The sequence below is a fragment of the Callorhinchus milii genome, unplaced genomic scaffold (genome assembly GCF_018977255.1).
Source record: "Callorhinchus milii isolate IMCB2004 unplaced genomic scaffold, IMCB_Cmil_1.0 Scaffold20, whole genome shotgun sequence".
Classification (NCBI taxonomy): Eukaryota; Metazoa; Chordata; class Chondrichthyes; order Chimaeriformes; family Callorhinchidae; genus Callorhinchus; species Callorhinchus milii.
Window position 1 is genome coordinate 7,388,706 of NW_024704761.1, and position 20,092 is coordinate 7,408,797.

The following is a 20,092-nucleotide window of genomic DNA, read 5'->3' on the forward strand; positions in this document are numbered from 1 at the left end:
CGTGTGGGAGGAGATCCCATCAGAGCAAATTCATTCGGGTCAATTTGAAACATCTGATTAATGTCAGGAACCAATAGGTACAAACCCTGTTGCGGTTGCCTTATTTTAGATTCACCACAATTGCCCTACGTGTTATTGGGTCGATGTGCCCCACTTACCCAGGGGGTTGTTGTTGGAAAGGTCATATTTGCCAATCTCCAGGAAGCGTCCATGACGGGCCAGGCAGCGCAGACTGGCCTGCAGCTTCTCTTCAGCCAATGAATTCAGCACCAGATCCACACCTGCACGTGACAGCAACACAAAACAAGAGCGCAGCTTTCAGCCTTGGAGGGTCACTGTTCTGCCAATTGAAAGCTCGCAGACTACACTGTGTCAAACCTTGCAAATCTCCATTCTGCCCTTCCCGGCTTTGTTAGTGAAGGGCGAGGAGTAACCAACTTTTACCTTTTTGCTACTGGATTTGGAACACCTTGCCTTCCTCCTTCCTACCGAGTCTCTTGAATTGGTCGATCATTAAAGTTTTCCGATTAAAATCCTTTTTGCGAATAGTCCCTCCCACCTCATCATTCCAGTTATCTTGGCTAAATTCCCTCCACATTTATGCCGCCTGCATTTTCTGTACAACTTCCAGAACTACACCAGTTTAAGCAGATTTATTTTCAGGGCAGGCAGGTGTCTGACACAGAAAGCCATCACCATGCTACAGCGTGTCCAAAACCAGGCAGAGTTCTGCATGCGAGCGCCCATCTATGCCCGTGTCTGGAACAGAATTTACACTCTCTCTCTCCCCGGACGCTCTGAAATGCACGGTAGGCAAGGCTCTCTCGCTCACCAAAAAATACACTCTTATTAAAGCAAAAAGACTTTTATAAACCCCATTTCGTGGCTCACCTTTACCAGCCGTCACACGTAGGATGTGCTGCTCGAAGGAAGTGTCTCGAGAATTTGCAAAGGAATCATCTCTCAGCTGTGGGAATCGCTGCTGTAGGTAAGCTCGTTTCTCTGCAGAACCTAGAGAGAGAGCGAGAGAGAGGGGCAGAACAGCGAAACTGGTCAACAGAGAACGGCTTTGAAATGATCCAAGCGCATATTGTGTCAAAGAACTTGAGTGTCACCACTGACACTGCTGGTTTAGTCAGTGAAGATTTCCCCCCCCCCCACATCCACACACAATCATTAGCGCTGCCAAGTGCCATAAAACACTGGTAACACCCAAGATGAATCCGCAAATTTTGTTCATTGGTGTCCAGCAGCGGCCGTGCTTTCAGCCACTTTACCCCGAAGCTCCCTCCCTCAATCCCTCCGCCTTGCACCCCCTCCCTAACCACTTTCAAACCCGCCTCAAGACCTTCCTTTTCGATCGTGCTTACTGTCACCTCTCCTCTCCCTCCCAACCCCACCCACCCCCCGGCTCGGAGTCAGACTCCGCCACTGTTAAGCGCTCCTGGACTCCACCTCGCGTAAAGGGCGCTACATCAATGCAAGTTGTTGTCGTCGCCCTAAAGCTTTTAGCCATTCAACTCTCTGTCCATCACTTACCAACGGTAGCGAAGACACGGCATCCCATGTTGAGGGCGATGGCGATAGCCGCCTGACCAACACCTCCAGACCCTGAGTGGATGAGCACACTCTCCCCCTTCTTCATCCGCCCTCGCACCACTAAGGCATAGTACGCGGTGGAATAGACAACCGGCACTGAAGCAGCCTCCTCCAGGGTCCTTGACAAACACAAATTGATCCAAAGCGATTTATAATTTTTATCCATAGATATAAAAGCTGATTTTGAAGAAATATATATATATAGCTAAACATCATGTTTTAATACACTGGTAAATTCTTCCATAATTGTCTCATTTGCTTTTTTGCTGTGTTTTTTTATTTTTTTTTTAAAAGAAGTTCATTGAAATAAAGCTATTTTGGGTTCACGTTTGTACCCTCCCAGCCTCTTGACCAGGGTGTCGGTCAAAGTGGCTCCTAGGCTTCTGCCAATGCTATTCGATGGTGAAAGGTCTTCAATGTGTATGAAGGATAGAGGTTTCCCCCTTCTTTGCCTCCTTCAACACCTTCCTTTTTGATCATGTTCCCTCCTCAAACCCCCCACCCCCCACGTGCCCTCCATCCCTCACTGATCCCAACCCGCAGCTTGGCTGCAAACCCCTCATTGTCCAGCGCCTTGGGACGTCCTCCCGACGCAAAAGGCGCCGGATAAATGCGAATTGCCGTAGTTGAAAGGGATTAGGCAGCGCAGTGGGATCGAATGAACACCTTGCTCTGAGTAACTGGCGGGTTGTTTAAACACATACCAGGTTTCCGGGACTTCCCACAAGAACCGCCGGTCACAGTCGACGAAGGTTGCCAGTCCTTTGGCCGGGAGCAACCCCATCACCCTCTGCTCATCAGGATCCCGCCCTGAAAACTCCATTCCCAACATGCACTGTTGCAGGGCTACATCACCTTTTTTTAAAAAAAAGAAAACAAACAAACATATGAACGAACGAAGATCAGAAGCAGAAATGACAGAAAAAAGGACCCAAGCGGAGTTCAGGATATTTTGAAGACCAGATGGAAAAATTTGAGCTCCAACGAGGGCTTGGAAAGAATGTGGGTCAGTGGGTTTAACCCGGTCACGGACACTGTTAGAACAGTTAAACGGCCCTTTCTGGTTCCCGTTACTTTTAACGTTTGAAACATTACTCAATGTCTGAAACAGGGATTAGAATCTCCCACTCTCAAGCAGCCACGAGTTAGGCAAAAGATAGTTTGTTCTGATCAGAAGGAGTCACAACTTTGCGATCGACGAGGTAGCAAGGGCAAAATGGTGAGTGTCAGCAGGTTAGTGGGTCGTTAAGAGAATCACATCTGAGCGACCGTATCCATTGGCTGGACTGTTGAATGTAACCTTTGGAGCATCTCGACCCGAGAAGATCAATTACCTTCCTCCCGGTTTCTGTTGAAACGGAGCCATCTTACCTGGGATTGCATCAGGTGGCAGCTTCCCAGTTGCCAGCATGATGTCCCGGAAGTTCAGAGACGCGTAGTACACTTTGCACAGCTGAATGTTGGGATCGATGGGCTGGAAGTGTTGCAGAGGCGAGAGAATCCAAGAGAGAGAGGAGAGGTCGCCGCGGGTCAGCACATTCACATAGGCGTACTCTGTCTGTTCCTTACTCTGACCTGCAGGGAGGAGAGAAGCCTTATTTACTCTGGTAGTTGACGTAAAACTCTTCAAGAAATAATAAAGTGGAGTACAGGGAGGCTAGGGCAGTTTACAGCATCTTAATAATGACCTCATACCCAATGATGTTGGTGGGGCACAAAAAAAGTCACTTCTTTCGAACTTTTAATACGCAACATTCCTGTAGTCGAGAGACTCAACAGTGTTTACATGGAAGATGTACGAATGAGGAAAAATCCTCCTTAGAGAGAACTTTCTGCTGCTCTTCACATTAAAATCCAGTGAAACTCTTTGAAACATTCTCCCCATGTGAAAGACGCGATACTGTATATATTACACACACACACTTATGAATGCTGTGAAGCGATATGAGATGTCTGAACGATGTGATAAGGCGCTATATCAAATGGAAGGATTGTAATTTTTACTGCATAAAATGCTATAGAGTTAGTTATAATTTACGGGAATAATCATTTCATTCCCATCTGATCATGATTGCTACCAAGATTCATTTAAACTTTAAAGTGTATACACACATCGGTCCAATACCTTGTTGCAATAGAAAGTGCCGGAAAGCTCCCCAGTGACCGTCACGGGAGACGTTCATTACCAGGTCGTTGCGGAGAATGGTTTTCATCACCTTTCCATTGCGATCCAGAGACGGAACGGGCGAGGAGGAGATCAAGTTCGACACAAACACACACCTGGAGGCCAGAGATTCACAATAAAAATCATTCATCACTTCTAGTTAATGGGTAAATTGCAGCTGAATGGACCCTCAACAACCCTCCAGATATATTGGTCATAACTCTTTTGGGGACCTTGTTTTGCGCTGAACGTCTGCCGTACGTGTCGATTTGTTTACTTAGTGACTATTGTGAAGTGACCGGGACAAGAATTATTATTATTATTTTTATTAAATCAATCATTCACTGAAGGTTAGAAGTCGTAAAGTGGTGCCGTAGATCACATCCCTGTTGCTTGCAAGGTTGGTACCAAATAGTAAATTTGTTTGTGGGACACTGCTGTGCGCAATTGGCTGCTGTGTTTCGCCCACAAAACAAATAGTCACTACACTTTACAGTGTATCCTGTGAAGCATTTTGAGACTTCTCGAAGATGTGATAAGGCGTTACATCAAATCCAAGGATTATTATTAAATCTCACCTTATTCTATGACCACCAGGTTCCTGGCGAAGGCAGTTCACCATTCCCACCACACCTGAATTCCCACAGCTGGTCACCATCAGCCAGATCGGCTCGTCCGAAATCTCGGCTAACTCAGCCTGTAAGAAAAAGAGAGACGCTTATGCCATGATATTTAGGCTCCGTCAGCTTGGTGTTATTGAGGGCGTTTGATCTCCTTTGCAACACTGGGGTTCTAACCGAACCCGAGCAAACTCTCCATTCCCCATTTATAATGGGATTTTCCCTTTAGGTGTTAGGCAACAAAAGGTTTCACTGGGAGGTCAATGCGAGTGAGAAAGAGATAGTTGGATAAGACGAGTCGCTATACTTCAGTTTAGGACTTACTTTCAGTGGCTCAACCCAAGTGAAATCTGCCCCATCCACAAGCAGGAACACGGGTGTTTTTTGCGCTGCCTGTTTTCGACCCAGAAGTACGACTGAGCCGTAGAAGGACTTCTTCATGCTGACCAGGTTCAGAGAGCTCTGGCTGAATGCCTCGGCCCATTCAGTCTGCGGAGAAACAAAGACCGTCAGCGAGGAGCTCAAAGAGTTGGTAGCGTACAATAAAACCCTGCCAGAGAATCTTATTCATAACCGACCACCACGTGTAGATGTTCAGCAAAAATGTGCTGAATATATGAGGTTCTGTATTCTAGATTTATTAAAAGGATAAAATAATATTGAACAATATACATTTATATCAGGGGAGGGGGGGGCTTTCATGCAAAGGAAGGCCTCTGATATACATCATTTACATCATAGAATATTACAGGTACGATGGGCCGAATGGTTTAGATCACTTTACCTGCGTTAGCAACCCTTGCGATTGCTTGGGATCTTTGCCGGTAAGGAATGCAATCGTCTCCCCGAGTGTTTCTCCCTTCAGAAGAGTGTGCAGCAGCACAAAGCCGCCCTCTTTCACCGTGGCGGCCACATTGGAAACGGCAGTCATGGGATCCTCGATCAGGGATGCGGAATTGTTCCAGACGACCAAATCGGTATTGGCCAGGTTTGGGGTGGCAGGTGTCTCCGGGTCCCACTGGCTGATGGAAATGCCCAGGTCTTCCAGCTGTTTGTGGCTGTCTGCCAGCAGGTCGGGATTCCGATCGGTGGCAATGTAATCCATCTGGAGCATCGGCTGAGTGTTCAGCAGCGGAAGGACACGAGAGAATAAGTTTCCGTCACCCGTCAGGACCTGAAGGAAAGACCAAGGCAGCAACGTCAAACATGAGCAAGGGTATCAGAGCTGCAATTACCACGCTGCATCGATCTGAATGATGTACTTCACCAGACATTACCAAGTTTATACAATCGTGTGTCTGCCTTTCTCGGCTTAGATCATTCAGAGATCAGAGACATACAATAGAGACTGAGCCATTATTAGGTCCAAAGCTGTTTGGCAGAGTTGGTAAACGGTGCATATTTCAATCCAGTGTGACTTTCAAGCCGAACAAGTAGATCGCGAACTGCTGAATGTAAAGGAGCAACGCGTGATAATCGCAATGTGATAAACCTGAAAAGGAACCAGTATTAAAGACAGATAGCCATATAAAAAGACAGGGGGCTGGGGGCAGGATACAATACGATTTACATTTAAATAGAATCTTTCCTGTCGGGAAGATGTCTCAAAGCGTTTGCACGTGGAGACATAAGGTTGCACTTGGTAGTAAAAGGGCAATAGAAAAGCAGAAGCAAGTGGCATCCAAAGAACTTTTTAAAACTATGTTAGCGGTGGACGGCGTTTCCAGGGATAAGTTAGGATAAGATGAGATGTTAAAGAAGATCAAGAGAAGCACATGTGTCAAATGGAGCGCGTTTTGGTAAAATTGCAAAAAAAATTGAAGGTGTCCAAAGCAGCCGGGCGAAACATGATACACCACATGATCCTCAAGGCTGTATCCAAGGACTAGCGAGCAAATACTATTCAAGGAAGCAACGAGACATGAGCTCAGATATGATAAGACCCAGTTTACCTCGTATCAGTAATGAGGAAAATGTTTGGGTTACTCTGCTGGCGCTCAGAATGTGATCACACCACTGCCTTTGCTGCAGTATCAGCTTATGCTCGAAAAGATACTCCATCTCCTCAACCTCCTCTGCCCTTTGATTGATTATCAAGTCTTCGCAATGTTAATCAGTCTGGTCACACGCTCCGCTAAAGGGTTCCTCGTTGCCTGACGCGTATCGCATTCAGTTGCCATTTACAGGTTTTAAATGTTTTGGCAGACCGTCTACAAGTTAGTCAGCAGTGCTATTCTCGGACATTTGAACACTGGTTGCAGGGAACACGAGCTGTTGAAGCTGCGGTGTTCCGACGTCCCACAACCAGCAGAGCGTCGCATTAACCTCTCGCAGCGCAGAGCTGGGATATTTCTTGGGGAAGCGAGAATCGAAGAAAATACTGCACCGTGGAATTTTTCTCCAGGTTTGCCCACGCGCTGAAGGAAGCACGTCGCACTCTTCAGCTTGAGAGAACGCTGACCCGAGCCTTAGGGCCCTCCACAACTATCACAGCCTCTGGGGTCTAGTCGGTAAAGGACACGACTCCTGCAAATATTCCCGGCCACACTAACAAGATCGCAAGAGTGGGTCGGGCGGGTGAAGAAGGCACTCTCACCCATTTGATCTTATCCTTGCAGAAAACCCAGTCTACCATCTTCCCGTTACATCATCGCACTATAAAGCAGCAACATTTATTCTTTCTGCGACTGTCCTGAAATTGCCTCTCACTGAATCGTGTGAGATTCTTGTCTGCCTGTTCAAGTGGATGCTAAAGATCCATGGCGCTATTTGAATGGTGTCCTGGCCAACAATCTCCGAAATAAAATTGGTCGGTTGTTTCATGGTTTGCAGGACATTGGCATGTGTAATTATGCTGCCGCGTTTGCCTACAAATACACAGTCACTCCATTTCACAGTAAATCCTGCGAAGTGCTTTGAGATGTCCCTCGAACATGATAAAGTGCTTTATCAAATGCAAGGATAATAACGAATTATTATTCTTACAGTCCCCTTTGACTGATGGTGAAAGATGTTACGTTATAAACTCTTCGAGGCAAGGGGGAGGGCAAAAAAAAATTCGCAATCTTACCTCTACAATCTTCATCTTCCTGCTGGAGAGATTCTCCAGAGAAGTGTCGAGACAGGATTTCAGTGCTGGGCTGTCAAGTAACGCATTCAGCAAGTCGTCATCTCGCAAGCACACCTTCTCCCTCTCCACTGTCTGCTGCAGCTCCGACCAGAGGTTCCCATTCAGGTCCAGACTGCAGAGCACACCGAGCATGTGTGGAAGTCCTCGCTCGGAGTCAGGAGCCCTGGCAGAGGCAGTCAGGCCGTCGGGAAGGCCCGAGAAGGACAGCTTCAGCCCGTGGTGGGACAGCTTCTCCTGGAGCTTCTGTACGTAACCTGCAAAACAAGAGCTTCGGTCAGGGGCAGGCCATCACTCACTGGCGTGCAAGGCTTTTGGAAACAAGAAATCATGCTATACAACTGTACATAACCACACATCGCTCTGGTCAGTCCATACCTGGAGTACTGCGTATAATTCTGGTCGCTGTGACATAATTGAGCTGCCCAGATCTTAGAGGCATTGCAGAGGAGAACAACGAGGATGATTCCCAGTGTTAAGAGGAATCATTTCTTAGGCACGCTAGGCCACAATTGAGGTGTATAATGTGTTAAATGAGATTCAGTAAGTACACTAATAACAATATTTTACAATGCACCAAGACATTGGAACAAGAGGACACAGGCTTGCAGTTGCAAAGGGCAATTTCAGGACAGACACCGGAAGGCAATTAACAACTGGAACAGGTTGCCAGTAAGGGTGGTTCATGCCGGGACTTCGGACTCATTTAAGAAACCGTTCGAGGCTGAAAATGGGAAGGCAGAAGTGTGGGACGAGATGAAGTGGGTTGAAGGGCGCTCTTCATCCAAACCGACCTTGTGAATTTATAAAGAGTGAATTAGTTTGGTGACGGGGAGATCATACAACTCTTTGGTGTTCTGATATATTATGATCAGTCTTGAAGACGTGATAAAGGGCTACATCAAATGCTAGGATTATTATTATGCCTCGGATTCTGTGATTCCTCGCATAAGCCCTCACCTTTGCAGTGGGCAAGGCACGAGCGAAGCCTCTCACTGCTGCTCAGACAGTCGGTCTCAACGTAGGGGCTGAAGTGGAACTCCTCCAGCGTGGGTGGGCTCTGCTGCTGCTGACGCCGGGGGGCTACAGTGGCATGAAGGCCGCAGATCTGCACCCCTCCCGCTGTTATACTGTCCAGGCACCTGTCCACCACGACATCCACAGCTGCAGAGGAAGAGAAGAAGGGTGCACCATGAGAGAGAGAGACACACACACACACACAGTGTAGAAACAAGACCCCCGACCAAGTAATATTAGCTTAAAATTTAAATCAACGCAACTAAAACTCTGCAATTGTTCTCAAGTACACTCGGGAGCTCTTGCTATATGCGGTACCATATATACCATGGACTCCCAGAAGTGTAATACTGTTCAGCCTTGGGATATCCTCCCGACGTGAAAGACGCTATTATATAAATTGCACGTTGTTCTTGTTATCTCCATCACTTCCCACAAAGGCAACTTACCGGCAACTTTGTGACAGCGATAATATTCACAAAAATTACCTTTTTTGTCATCCTTGTACTCCTGGACCTTCTCTTCCTGAAGTTGGGGGTCGATGCACACCGAGCGGACACGAGTGGGTAGCCTGAGACTGCGTCCTGACAGTCCGACCACAATCATCTGCAACATGGTGTCTAGGAAGGTCACCCAGTTCCCAGTCCAGAGTATCTTGCCCGTGTCTCCTGGTATAAAAAAGGTTCAGGTTAGAGACACGGATACCACTACTGATCAGACGACAACAGGAAAGTGGATAGAGTTGCAGTGGGCGCCCCAGGAACTTGTTGGTTTGACCTATCAAAAACAGTCACTACATTTGATGACGATTACAGGGAAGCACTTTCAAGACATCTCTTGAAATGCTGTGCGCAATTGGCTTCTGCATTTCGCTCAAAAAAAATACACAGCTAATCCACTTGACAGTATATTCTGTGAAGCGCTTTGAGACGTCCGAAGACATGATAAGGCGCTGTATCAAAATGCATCAAAGAATTATTATTATTGCAATATTCTAGAAGCTTTAAAAACGCAAATGTCTTTTTTCTTTATGACTAGATTTTTATTTAAAATGTGCTATAGGTTTATGAGACTATAGGTTTATTGTGGTCCACTATTTACCAGCATTATTGGACTCGAGGATTCCCTGGAATGTTTTTCCGTAGTCATATCCTCGCAAGCGCAGCTCCTTATAAATGTCACCCGAGGACAGGTGGAACTTTGCATCTGTATCTGTGATTTCCGGCCGTGCCTTTATCTGGTTCCTGAAGTTATCGAGAGCCGTTTCTTCCAGAAAAGACACTTTTCCTGTTCAGTTACAAAACAAAATGACACAGGTGTGAAATACAAAATACAAGCGCCTAAATACGCCTTCAGGGGTCTAGGAACCTCACATGGTAAATTTCTGGGACATTGCTGTGCGCAATTGGCTGCCGTGTTTCGCCCACAAAACACACGGTCAATTCACTGTACAATATATCCTGTGAAGCGCTTTGAGACTTCTCAACGACGTGATAAGGCGCTATATCCCTCTCTCGCAGTCTGTCTCTCTCTCTCTCTCAAATGCAAGGATTATTATTTTTTAAACCGGGGACAAAGAACGTTGGTAAATGGAACGTACCACTGACAGCCAAGTTTCCGTTCTCAGACACCTCAAATCGATTCGACGCAGGCATCAGCCGGACTTCGAGCTGCACAGAACCTAGAGGAGCCAAGGCAAGGTCGTTTTTTTATTTATTTTAAATAAATTAAAATAAGTACGGCAACATCTTGTCATGTCAATTGCTTCGCCTCAAGAAGTTTCGAGTCACTTAAAGCAGAGTTAATCCTCGGCCATTGCTGAAAGCAATAACTGAGCCACATGGGAGCATCTCAGTCCGCAGTGAGAGGGCGTTTCAGAGTAGACTGCACTTTTAGTCATCTCCCTCTCCCGAACGCCAAACCCACCCTCGTCAAATTAGTGCAGTGTCTTCAACCCTTTATCCCGCCACAAATTTTTAAAAAAATTCTTGCACTATCATTACTGCCACAACCTCAGTCCAGGAGGGATTCCATCCAGCGACTATAGAATTCAATGAGGATAAAATGTTCATACCTGTTTTAGGGAGGATTGTTGCCCTGTAGATGGTAACGTCTTCAAATATCACTGATGTCTGGTCCATAACAGCGCCAGTCAATCGCAACAGTGTTCGCCAAGCGAGAACCAGATACCCAGTTGCTGGGTACAATACTCTGCCATCGATACAATGGCCAACCATGTAACTGTCAGGAGATTCTGAGCTCATATCTGTGGAGAAAAGGAAACCATAGAAATGTGTAGCACAGAAGGAGGCCATTCAGCCCATCGTGTCAATCGACTGAACCTTTAGACCCAGAAGCGATGTCGAAACTCAATCTATCCCAACAGTAATTGGGCTCCACTGACATCAACTTTGTGTTGGTAATTATTATCGTTTCGCAAAAGAATGCTTTCAGACATTACACCATTAAAACAAATCCAGTAAGGTTAGGCTCAAAATGTGAAACGTGTCCAATGCTGATGGGATGTGTAATCACATCAGCCCGAGAGGTTTCTAATGGGAGCGGTAAACTCACCAATATTAAACACCGTGGTAGACGTCGAGCCCCCAGAACCACATGGGAAATCCTCTGTCTTGGGTACGTCCCACACCTGACTGTGGTCCCACATGATATGGGGTGAAATTAAGGGGGTTCCAGCTGGGATGGGGTACTCCACGGGAGGGTGCAATTTGTTGGAGTCCAGGTTCACTCTGTCATTTAAAAAAAAACAGCACGTTAACATTTAAAGGTACCAGAAACCTGAAATCCCAAGCAACGGTGGTCTGTAATTTGCCTTCAATGTTACCAATATATAGTGATATAGAGTGCCTTTCATGCTTCAGAGGATTTACCCGCGTATTTTGTAGGTGAATGCAGCAGCCAGTTTGCACACAGCAATATCCCACAAACAGCCACAAAGTGAATGGGTGGGTGAATTATTGGTTGTTGGCCAGGACACCTGCAGAAAATGCCTTCTCTTTTTGAATAGTGCCACGGGATCTTTAACATCCATCTGGATGTTACTTTGGTTTAAACAGCATCTCCAACAATATAGCCTACCCCCGTAGCACTACACTGGAGCATCAGTAAACTATGCGAGTTCAAAGCGCTGACGTGGGGCTTGAACCCACAAGCTTCTGTCTCAGAGACGAGAGTGGTACCAACTGAGCTGATACTTATGATAGTGTTGAAATGAGTGTCTTTGTGACAACTAAGAGGCTAGCTGGTGGCGTGAGAAACACAAGGAGAACAATTTAAGGATAAAGTAGGTTTAAACAGATGAAAGTTTGCCTGCTGAATTTCCTGTACATGAGCAGATTTTTTTATTTATCTCAGGTTAGTATTGTGAGTGATTGCCCAATGTCCTGTCTGCAATCGTGTTTATACGCAAATAAGCCATCATGTTTTCACATACCCGCTCGCGTAGGCTTTGCCGATGTGCGTAAGGAAATACTCCGCGTTGTGACTGTGTCCTCGCTTCATCAGGGGTAAGATCACACTAGAAGCTTTGAGACTCCTCTTCAGAATAGCCTGCAGCAAAGAAACAACAAACTCATCAGGGATCCTCTTGCCTGCATTGAAGAAAGTTTCTTACACCTTCAGCATCCTCAGGAAATGTCCTTGCGCGTGCCACAAATAACAAAGGATTGGATAATATTACTTACATTTGATATAGCGTATTATCACGTCATTAAGATGTCTCAAAGCGCTTCACAGAATACATTGTAAAATGGATTGACTGTATTTTGCGGGTGAAATGCGGGCACCAATTGCGCACAGCGATGCCCCACAAACAGTCATGGATTGACTATTTTTGGGGAGGGATTATTACCACTGGGAAGCGATCCGCCAATCCACTAATAACCGGGTTTCTGCTTACTGTGAGGCAAACAGAGGCCTGTGGAGTAAGGAAACTTCCCTTAGGTTGCGCCCTGCCTGGGAATTGAACTCGGGTCCTCTTGTTCTGAGGCATCCTCTTGTTGAGGACTCCATTAGCTATCAGCACAACTCTCATTAACTTGCCCTTGAAAAGTCCACGATCTTAAACAGAAGTACAGATAGATACCTGAAGCAGGGCATGAGGAGCAATCTCGATTACGACGGCATTGTCTGGAATGTGTTGCACACCCTCCTGGAAGAGCACTGGGCTGACCAGATTGTTGACGTGATACTCGGCAGAGGAGTATTTAGCCAGGTGAGTGTTCCAGTTGGCCTCCGGGATTGACGTGCTGATCCAGCGGGGCGAACGCAGCTTGGGAACCGTTATAACCTGAATAAAGAAGGGAAGAGGAGAATGGGGGCGAAAAACGAAGGAAGATAAAAACGGTTACAGCATCAATATTTAGGACTAATTTCAAGTTGCTTCTTCCACTCTTTGGAACTCTATCCCAGAGTCCCCCCGACTCACTCCCCCCACCCCTCCCTCCTTCATCTCGTTCAAAGTCCGTCTCAAGACTTACCTAAGGTGCGCTTTTGGACACTTTCCCCCTACCCACCCCCTCTCGATTCCCATCCCCAGCTCGGGTGCCCAGCCAGGATCGTTAAGCAACTTGGGACGTCCTCCCACGTGAAAGGTGCTTTATAGCTATAAATTTGTGTCGTAATGTATTGCTTTAACATCGATTGAAAATTCCTCGCTGGACTGAGCTGGAATAGTCATCGAGCAGCCTCGCCATACCTTCTTCAGGGCATTCAAGAGGGTTGGTGCGATGGACGCCATGTAGTAAGAGTGGAAAGCCACACCAGCCGTACGGACTTCCTTGGCGAAGACTCCATCCTCCTTCAGTTTGACCACAAACTTACTCACGGCTTCCTGCGGGAGGAACAGCGCAGGTTGTCAGTAAACGTTCGCCGGACATTATTTTGCCCCAGGGGAGACTAGGCGAATGCGTGAACCAGCCAGTCTTTGGTGCTTAGAGGAACATTGGTGGTTGGGACCAGTGGAAAGTTACTTGGCTCATCTAACCTGCTCTGTCACAGACCATTCTACAGCCTGTGTAACGCACTCTTCCCTAATCCCACCTCCTCTCCATATCTCTTACTATTAGCTCCCAGGTATCTTTCCATCCCTTTCTTAAATCCTGCAGTCAATATCTCAACTATGACTTGTCTTGTGAGCTCCTGGCAAAGGTCTCCATCTCCTTCTGATCCACGCCCGTGACTTTATTCTAAACAAGCGTTTTAATTCTGATTCCCCACATATATACTCAGTCATGAAATTACATTAAACCAGCAATTCCCAGCAAAAATTATACCAATGATTCAACCCCTTTTCCTACGTGGAGAAATGTTACCACAACAGTATTATCTTAGGAGGGATAAACAGCGCCAAGTCCAAGTCACTATTGAGGCTATTCCAGGGATCTAGGATAACATTGTGAGAATTGAGCAAATACAATTTTACACTAGGTTGGCTGTTATCAACAGAAGCAAGAGTTTTCCTTAACACTGCAAGGAGAGATAACGCTTGATGGCAAAATACCAGTAACATTTTTTTCCTATTTATTCAGAGAACGTGAACCTATTTTAAGAAAAAAACCTCTACTACGAGAACAGTCAGTGTTACAAAAATGCACCTCTCTGAGGAAGTATGAGATCAAACAAGAAGTTGGAAGTTTCACTTACTGGGAATCCAAATCTGGGCGTAGGATGTTGGTTTTGCTACTAACAGGCGGCTTTCTCTATAATCACGGCTTTCTCTATAATCACCTGGATTTTGCACGCTCAGATTTGCTCCTCCTCTATTTTAGGATGCCTTAAACATTTAGCGATTTTGAATTTGCAAGGCTATGGGGAAAGAGCGGGTGAGTGGGACTAATTGAGTAGCTCTTTCAAAGAACCGGCACAGGCTGTGCTAATAGTAATCTACGATTTCAAAACCTCTAAGAAATCCTCGATTCAAAGGACTAACGATTCCTTCCCCCCCCACTTCTGCCACCCTTACAGTGCAGACTCTTTTCTATTGTCCGCTGTCTCTTACCTGTGGCCCAGAGATTGTGACTGTATCCTCTGCGTTGTGACAAGCTGGGACCACTCCTTCTGGACACTGTTCTTTGCATTCCTGCCACGTCAGACCTGTCAGATGCCCAAACATTCAATCACAAGTTACATTTTTGTAGAGAGTTAACTTAGTTACAAACCCATTCCCTCTGCCACCACCTCCAACCCAGAAAAAGATCCATTATGTTTCTTTAAAAAAACGTTGCTCTTTATACGGTACAACCACTTTAATATGTTTTATTGCGAGATATTCAAGCCACCATTTCTTACCAACTGCAGCCATTGCCCCAGGTGGGAGCTTGGCTTCCTTGATGCATCGTCCTCTCCAGTACGCTGCTGAAACAGCTTCTTCGTGAGTCAACGAGCCATCAGCATAGCCGCAGGCCAGCTCCCCCACCGAGTGCCCAATTATACCATCGGGACTCAGACCCACTGCCTTCAACATGTCTATCTGTGCAATCTGTGGGTCCGAACACATCAAAAATCAGCAACGAGCAGAGCAATGACAAAGAATAATAACCCTTGCATTTCATATAGCGCCTTCGAGATGTCTCAAAGCGCTTCACAGAATATACTGTAAAGTGAATTGCCTCGTGTATTTTGTGGGCGGAACGCGGCAGCCAAGTGCGCACAGCGGTTGGACATACAAACAGTGATGGATCGAGTAACCAAATTGTTTTATTTCAAAGGCAAAGGCATGAAAACGGTGCAGAATATTTTTAAAACCGGGAACTAATTTTCCAGTTGAGAAAAGCATACCAGCTCCCCCAATATTTCAGGTCAGTAAGTGAAGATGAATGGAGTGGAGCTGAGCTATAGAGTCCCAAGCTTGATCACTGGCCTGTGCTGAGTTTGTCTATCTCAGCCAGGGCCTACAGTTACCTACAGCACCCTCAGGTTAAGTAGACAATAATCAGCCAGGATTTGCACTCCTGAAACTACCCGGAGATCCAGAGCGAGCACGAGTTTTGAAACTGTGTCACACAGGATCAAGCTTGGCTATCATGCTCTTTGGAAAGGGTGCTGGGGTAAGAGAGGAAGGGGTCACAATAGCGTGGCGGGTCCGATACGGTAGCCAGCGTCAAAGAACAGCCGCAGTTGGCATTTTGAGGACAGTCTGGTGATCAAGAAGGAAATGGGATTCACGTTTCTCACCTGGATGGCAGCGAGGCCGACAAAGGCGTGCACGGTGTCATCAAATATGGTCTCGTCGGTGCTCATGAGGAGGTCCGAGACCTTCAGTTTGGTCTTTGTCAGCGCCTTGTCAGAACGCAGAATGGAGTCGCGGAATATTCCCAGTTTCATCAGGTTGCGACCCATTCCGACCCATTGAGTTCCCATACCTACAGAGGCAGACAACATCGCATCAGTGAACAGTGACTGTAAGTACCCAGTGATACAGAATTACATCGTCACCTGAGGCTTTGGAATGGAGCAACACAGAGTCCTATTATCTAATAGATCACAAGAGATTTAGATGAAAAAGTCCCTTTGGCCAATTTGATCTCCAGTGTAACCCCACAGTTAATTAAATTTATGATTTAATCCTTGCATTTGACATAGCGCCTTATCACGTCTTCGTGATGTCTCAAAAGTGCTTCACAGAACATACTGTAAAGTGAATTGACTGTGTATTGTGGGGGCGAAATGCGGCAGCCAATTGCGCACAGCGGTGTCCCGCAAACAGTCACGGATTGAGTAACCAACCGATTATTATTATTTTGAAGGGGTTAGTTATACTCTTCCCCATCCAAAAGATCCCAAGGCCTTTTCAAGCCCAACCTGAAAGGACTTCATACAGAAAATTGCATTGGAGACAACACGTGAGAAAGACCTTTAGAACCTTTCAGTCCCTCTCGTCAGTTCTACTCTAACTCCGTGCCCCCCCACCCTCTGCAATGATCTGTGCATCTTCTGATCTACTGACCTGAGCAAATGTACCAAAGTGGCCTCCCGGAGGCCTGCACTTGCTGCACCTCTTTAATGTCCAGTTCGTTTCCCACCACCGTGTAGCCTCTGTAGGGCATGGCAGAGGTCGGCATGGTCGAGATGTCGTTGAGCATGCTCAGGAAGTTGGAGTCCGCCTCGTGCTGCTTGCTTTGTTCAATCAGTGCCTCCACGGCCTCCGCTGTGCGGCCACACGCCTGGACTAACCGAGGGGTGGCCGGGACCTGGGCAGGGAGCGCCCGCTTCTCGTTGGGGCGCAGGATAACGTGGACGTTGGAACCACCGAATCCAAAGGAATTGACTCCCACGATCCCGCCCTTTACTGGGATGGGCTCAGTCACCACCCGGATGCTGCCGTCCTGCAGAGCTGACACATCGGGATTGGGAGTGTCGTAGTGAATGTTTGGAGCCCATACACCATGCTCCAGGGATAGCACAACCTAGGATGGGAGAGAGAAAAAAAAGTACAAGATTACCATTAAAACCCATCTAGTATTTTACAGTCTCCAAGTTACAGTGAGACCCAGATGTACTGGAGGGTGCACTGACATAGCAGTCAGGAAGTTAAAAGGACTCAATTTCACGTGGTTAAAATAATAATAATCTCGGTTTGATTAAAAACAGGCAAAATTAGCAAAAAGAACCATAAGAATATAAGAATTTGCTCGGCGAAAGAAGACCAAGGTCCATCAAGTTCACCTTCTACCACCCTGGCAGTCGCTTGACATATCATGTCCCAAACTATATACAGTATCCTGAGATAATTTTAAAACACCACGCAATCTTCCAGCTAGTAATTTCCCTGTGCTGTGTCTATGCTTATGTGCTGGATCCATATTTATTGGGGAAGATGTATTAAATATGAAACTATATAATGTATATATATATGCATAAAAAAACACTATCTAGTGTGGCAGTCTGAATGAAATGAAGGATCAATCACAAATTCAGTGCTACTGAGTGAGCCGGGCTGACATGGAAATGAACGTAAATGGTGACTTTAGAATAAAAACAAATTAGATTTCACGTCAAGAAGACGTCTCAAAGCGCTGGACAGTCAGGGATCAGCACCCAAGCTGGTGACTGGGATCAGGAGGGGTGGAGGGTAGGGGTAGGAGGGTGAACAAAGGCACGGTTGAAGAGGAGGGTCTTGAGATGGGTCTTTACCTTCGCTAAGGCAGCCAATCCTGACGCAGGTTCAGGGTGACCCATGTTGGACTTAGTCGAACCGATCAGCAATGGCTGCCGCTTGCCTTGGCAGAAAACATTGACAATTCCATTCACTTCCTGTGGGTCACCGACCTGATAAAAGGAAATAATGAATGTTAGATTGGTCTGGATGAAGGAGGCTCTTTGGCCCATTCGACCTCAACTTTCCTGAACAACCACCCTATCATTTCCCCACTCCACCATCATTGCATTTAGCTGCTTTTTAAATGAATCCTTTGGCTGCTATTACCTTTCTTGGCAACCTGTTCTCGTCGCTCGAATTACTCTCAGAGTAGTTAGCATCCCATTGGCTGGATTTCAACATCAATCCAAATCAATTGTAATTGATCCATTTGCTCTTTGCAGTTTCGTTGCACACTGTACACGGTTATAGAAACCTCAGGAAATAGTGATTGGGATTCCTAACCTCTAGGTCGACGCTTCCACAACAAGGACATTGCTAAGCGACAAAGTCACTCTGTCACTTATACACAAAGCACTGCATTATAATAATCTAATCCTGACACATGTGCTATCGTGGCAATTGTCCTGATGCAGAGGGCAGATATTGGGGTTAGATCATTACTCATAAGATGCAATAGGAGACCACTGTGGCTTATTTCATATATGGAGGGCGAAGGGAGGGAGAGAGAGAGCGAAAGAAAGGAGTTTGTCCTTCGAGGGGGTGCCACACAATGTCTCAAGGCCACATGTCAGAGAGGACGTGAATCGACCGGGGTTCTGGCTCCCAATAGCTACCTGTGGTGAAGAGGTGGGTATGTGCTTTGGGGGTGAAGACAAGATCGCTCGATCGTGAGACTCTTCCCCACCCCAGGTGAATAGGTGCTGCCAATGTTACGGCTCACATATGAATGTAAGGTCATGTGGGAGAGATTATGGACCTGAACCACTGCAGTGCTACAGATCGGCCTGTAGAAATTCTGCTGCCCAGTCAGCGGGTTTCAGTAGAACAAAGGTGGTGAATCGAACACACCTTGGTTCCAGTACCATGTGCTTCTACATATTCCACGTCAGTCGGTGAAATTCCTGCTTCATCGTACACTGCCTTTAGCAACCTCTGCTGCATTTCCCCAGAAGGGAATGTCACACCTGCAAACAGAAGCCATAGGAACAGCGGCTATTACAAGGACAGAAAATTGCCGAACAATAAGATGTTATTGCAAAATCTGCATGATGGCCAATACTTCACTTTGGCTCTTTGTCCAGAATCGCACCTTTACAGATGTTTGTTTTCTGGTTTGTGATAAGATCACTAGGCATAACACAAAATGCTGAGCTGTGGCTTACAAAAATACACAATCGCTCGCTCCCAGAAGCACACATTTGCTTCGTTCACACTTTATTTGTTTCTCCACAGCTCCCAACACCAGGCTCCTTTCACTGGAAAGGTGAGATGATACATTGGCTTTGTCCCCTTCCAACTCCCCCATTGATTGTTCACTGATCAGAGGATTTATGCACAAAATCTCAATTCATCGCTTAAATGCCATTTCCAATCAAAATCTAGGAATCTTCCATTCCAGATTGGGAGGTGATTGGAATGGAGTAGGTTTTGCGCTCCTCTGACCCCAATCATCATCCTCCCCCATGGGAACAGATACATATCAGCACTTTTGACTTAAGTGCATTAGTAACTCAAAGTGCAGCAACTTGACAGCATTGATATAGTTTCCACTATTCGCCTTTCAGAGCCTTTCACCCGACTCGATCCAGTCAGTCATTTGCAGTCAGTTGTTTTATTCCATGTCTGGGTCAAAGATTTCTAAAGGTTTCTAAGGCTTGTATTAAAAAAAATTGTTGCTCCTTGCACAAAATATCTCAGAGAATGTTTGTAGAAGAGGTGGGCTCCCAGAGGACAGTAACATGTCTCCTCTTGTGAAGCGAGTTCACTTTTAACACTTTCAGCTACAAAACATCAATAAGAGATCTTGCATGCAGATCAAAGCTCAGTTTTCTTTGACAAAATAATCAAAATGCACTTAAGTATTAATGTGACTCTCGGTGTATCAATTTTTCAATGAACACATCACAAAAAATTTTGGAGTCGTTATTTTCAGCATCAATACCGAACGGTTAAATAGCGGAATTGGCTAAATCTGGGGGAGTTAGTATGGAATTGAATTGATTTATCACGTTAGAAGCACATGGGCTGGGTTCTGACACCAGCTGTTTCATTAACTGTACAGTGAAAACAGCCACCTCACAGTTAGAAATTAATCTAACCTAATGGGATTTTTAACACCGATTGCATTCATTTGTTTACCCGTAGAGGTTCATTTTTCTACTGCATCAACACCCTTCAAAGGCTTCTGAGATGATCCTACGATCTTTTTTGTTATAATTGGGCAG

At 46.0% G+C, this 20,092-nt stretch overlaps 1 protein-coding gene across 1 annotated transcript in view; it reads right to left on the bottom strand.

Annotated features, from left to right (window-relative positions):
- Positions 1 to 20,092, bottom strand: part of fasn (fatty acid synthase) — a 48,601-nt gene that overhangs the window by 11,316 nt on the left and 17,193 nt on the right. The window contains exons 7-31 of the mRNA XM_007888539.2: positions 18,717 to 18,832; positions 17,681 to 17,815; positions 16,494 to 16,953; positions 15,722 to 15,909; positions 14,837 to 15,026; positions 14,547 to 14,641; positions 13,245 to 13,379; positions 12,633 to 12,836; positions 11,982 to 12,097; positions 11,102 to 11,277; positions 10,602 to 10,793; positions 10,128 to 10,208; positions 9,629 to 9,814; positions 9,016 to 9,195; positions 8,471 to 8,674; positions 7,454 to 7,767; positions 5,168 to 5,557; positions 4,708 to 4,872; positions 4,342 to 4,460; positions 3,725 to 3,879; positions 2,971 to 3,174; positions 2,304 to 2,454; positions 1,540 to 1,718; positions 892 to 1,011; positions 159 to 281 (exon numbers count right to left, since the gene is read on the bottom strand). Coding sequence (XP_007886730.2) covers positions 159 to 281; positions 892 to 1,011; positions 1,540 to 1,718; positions 2,304 to 2,454; positions 2,971 to 3,174; positions 3,725 to 3,879; positions 4,342 to 4,460; positions 4,708 to 4,872; positions 5,168 to 5,557; positions 7,454 to 7,767; positions 8,471 to 8,674; positions 9,016 to 9,195; positions 9,629 to 9,814; positions 10,128 to 10,208; positions 10,602 to 10,793; positions 11,102 to 11,277; positions 11,982 to 12,097; positions 12,633 to 12,836; positions 13,245 to 13,379; positions 14,547 to 14,641; positions 14,837 to 15,026; positions 15,722 to 15,909; positions 16,494 to 16,953; positions 17,681 to 17,815; positions 18,717 to 18,832 — 4,578 coding nt within the window. The remainder of the gene's footprint in view (positions 1 to 158; positions 282 to 891; positions 1,012 to 1,539; positions 1,719 to 2,303; positions 2,455 to 2,970; positions 3,175 to 3,724; positions 3,880 to 4,341; positions 4,461 to 4,707; positions 4,873 to 5,167; positions 5,558 to 7,453; positions 7,768 to 8,470; positions 8,675 to 9,015; positions 9,196 to 9,628; positions 9,815 to 10,127; positions 10,209 to 10,601; positions 10,794 to 11,101; positions 11,278 to 11,981; positions 12,098 to 12,632; positions 12,837 to 13,244; positions 13,380 to 14,546; positions 14,642 to 14,836; positions 15,027 to 15,721; positions 15,910 to 16,493; positions 16,954 to 17,680; positions 17,816 to 18,716; positions 18,833 to 20,092) is intronic.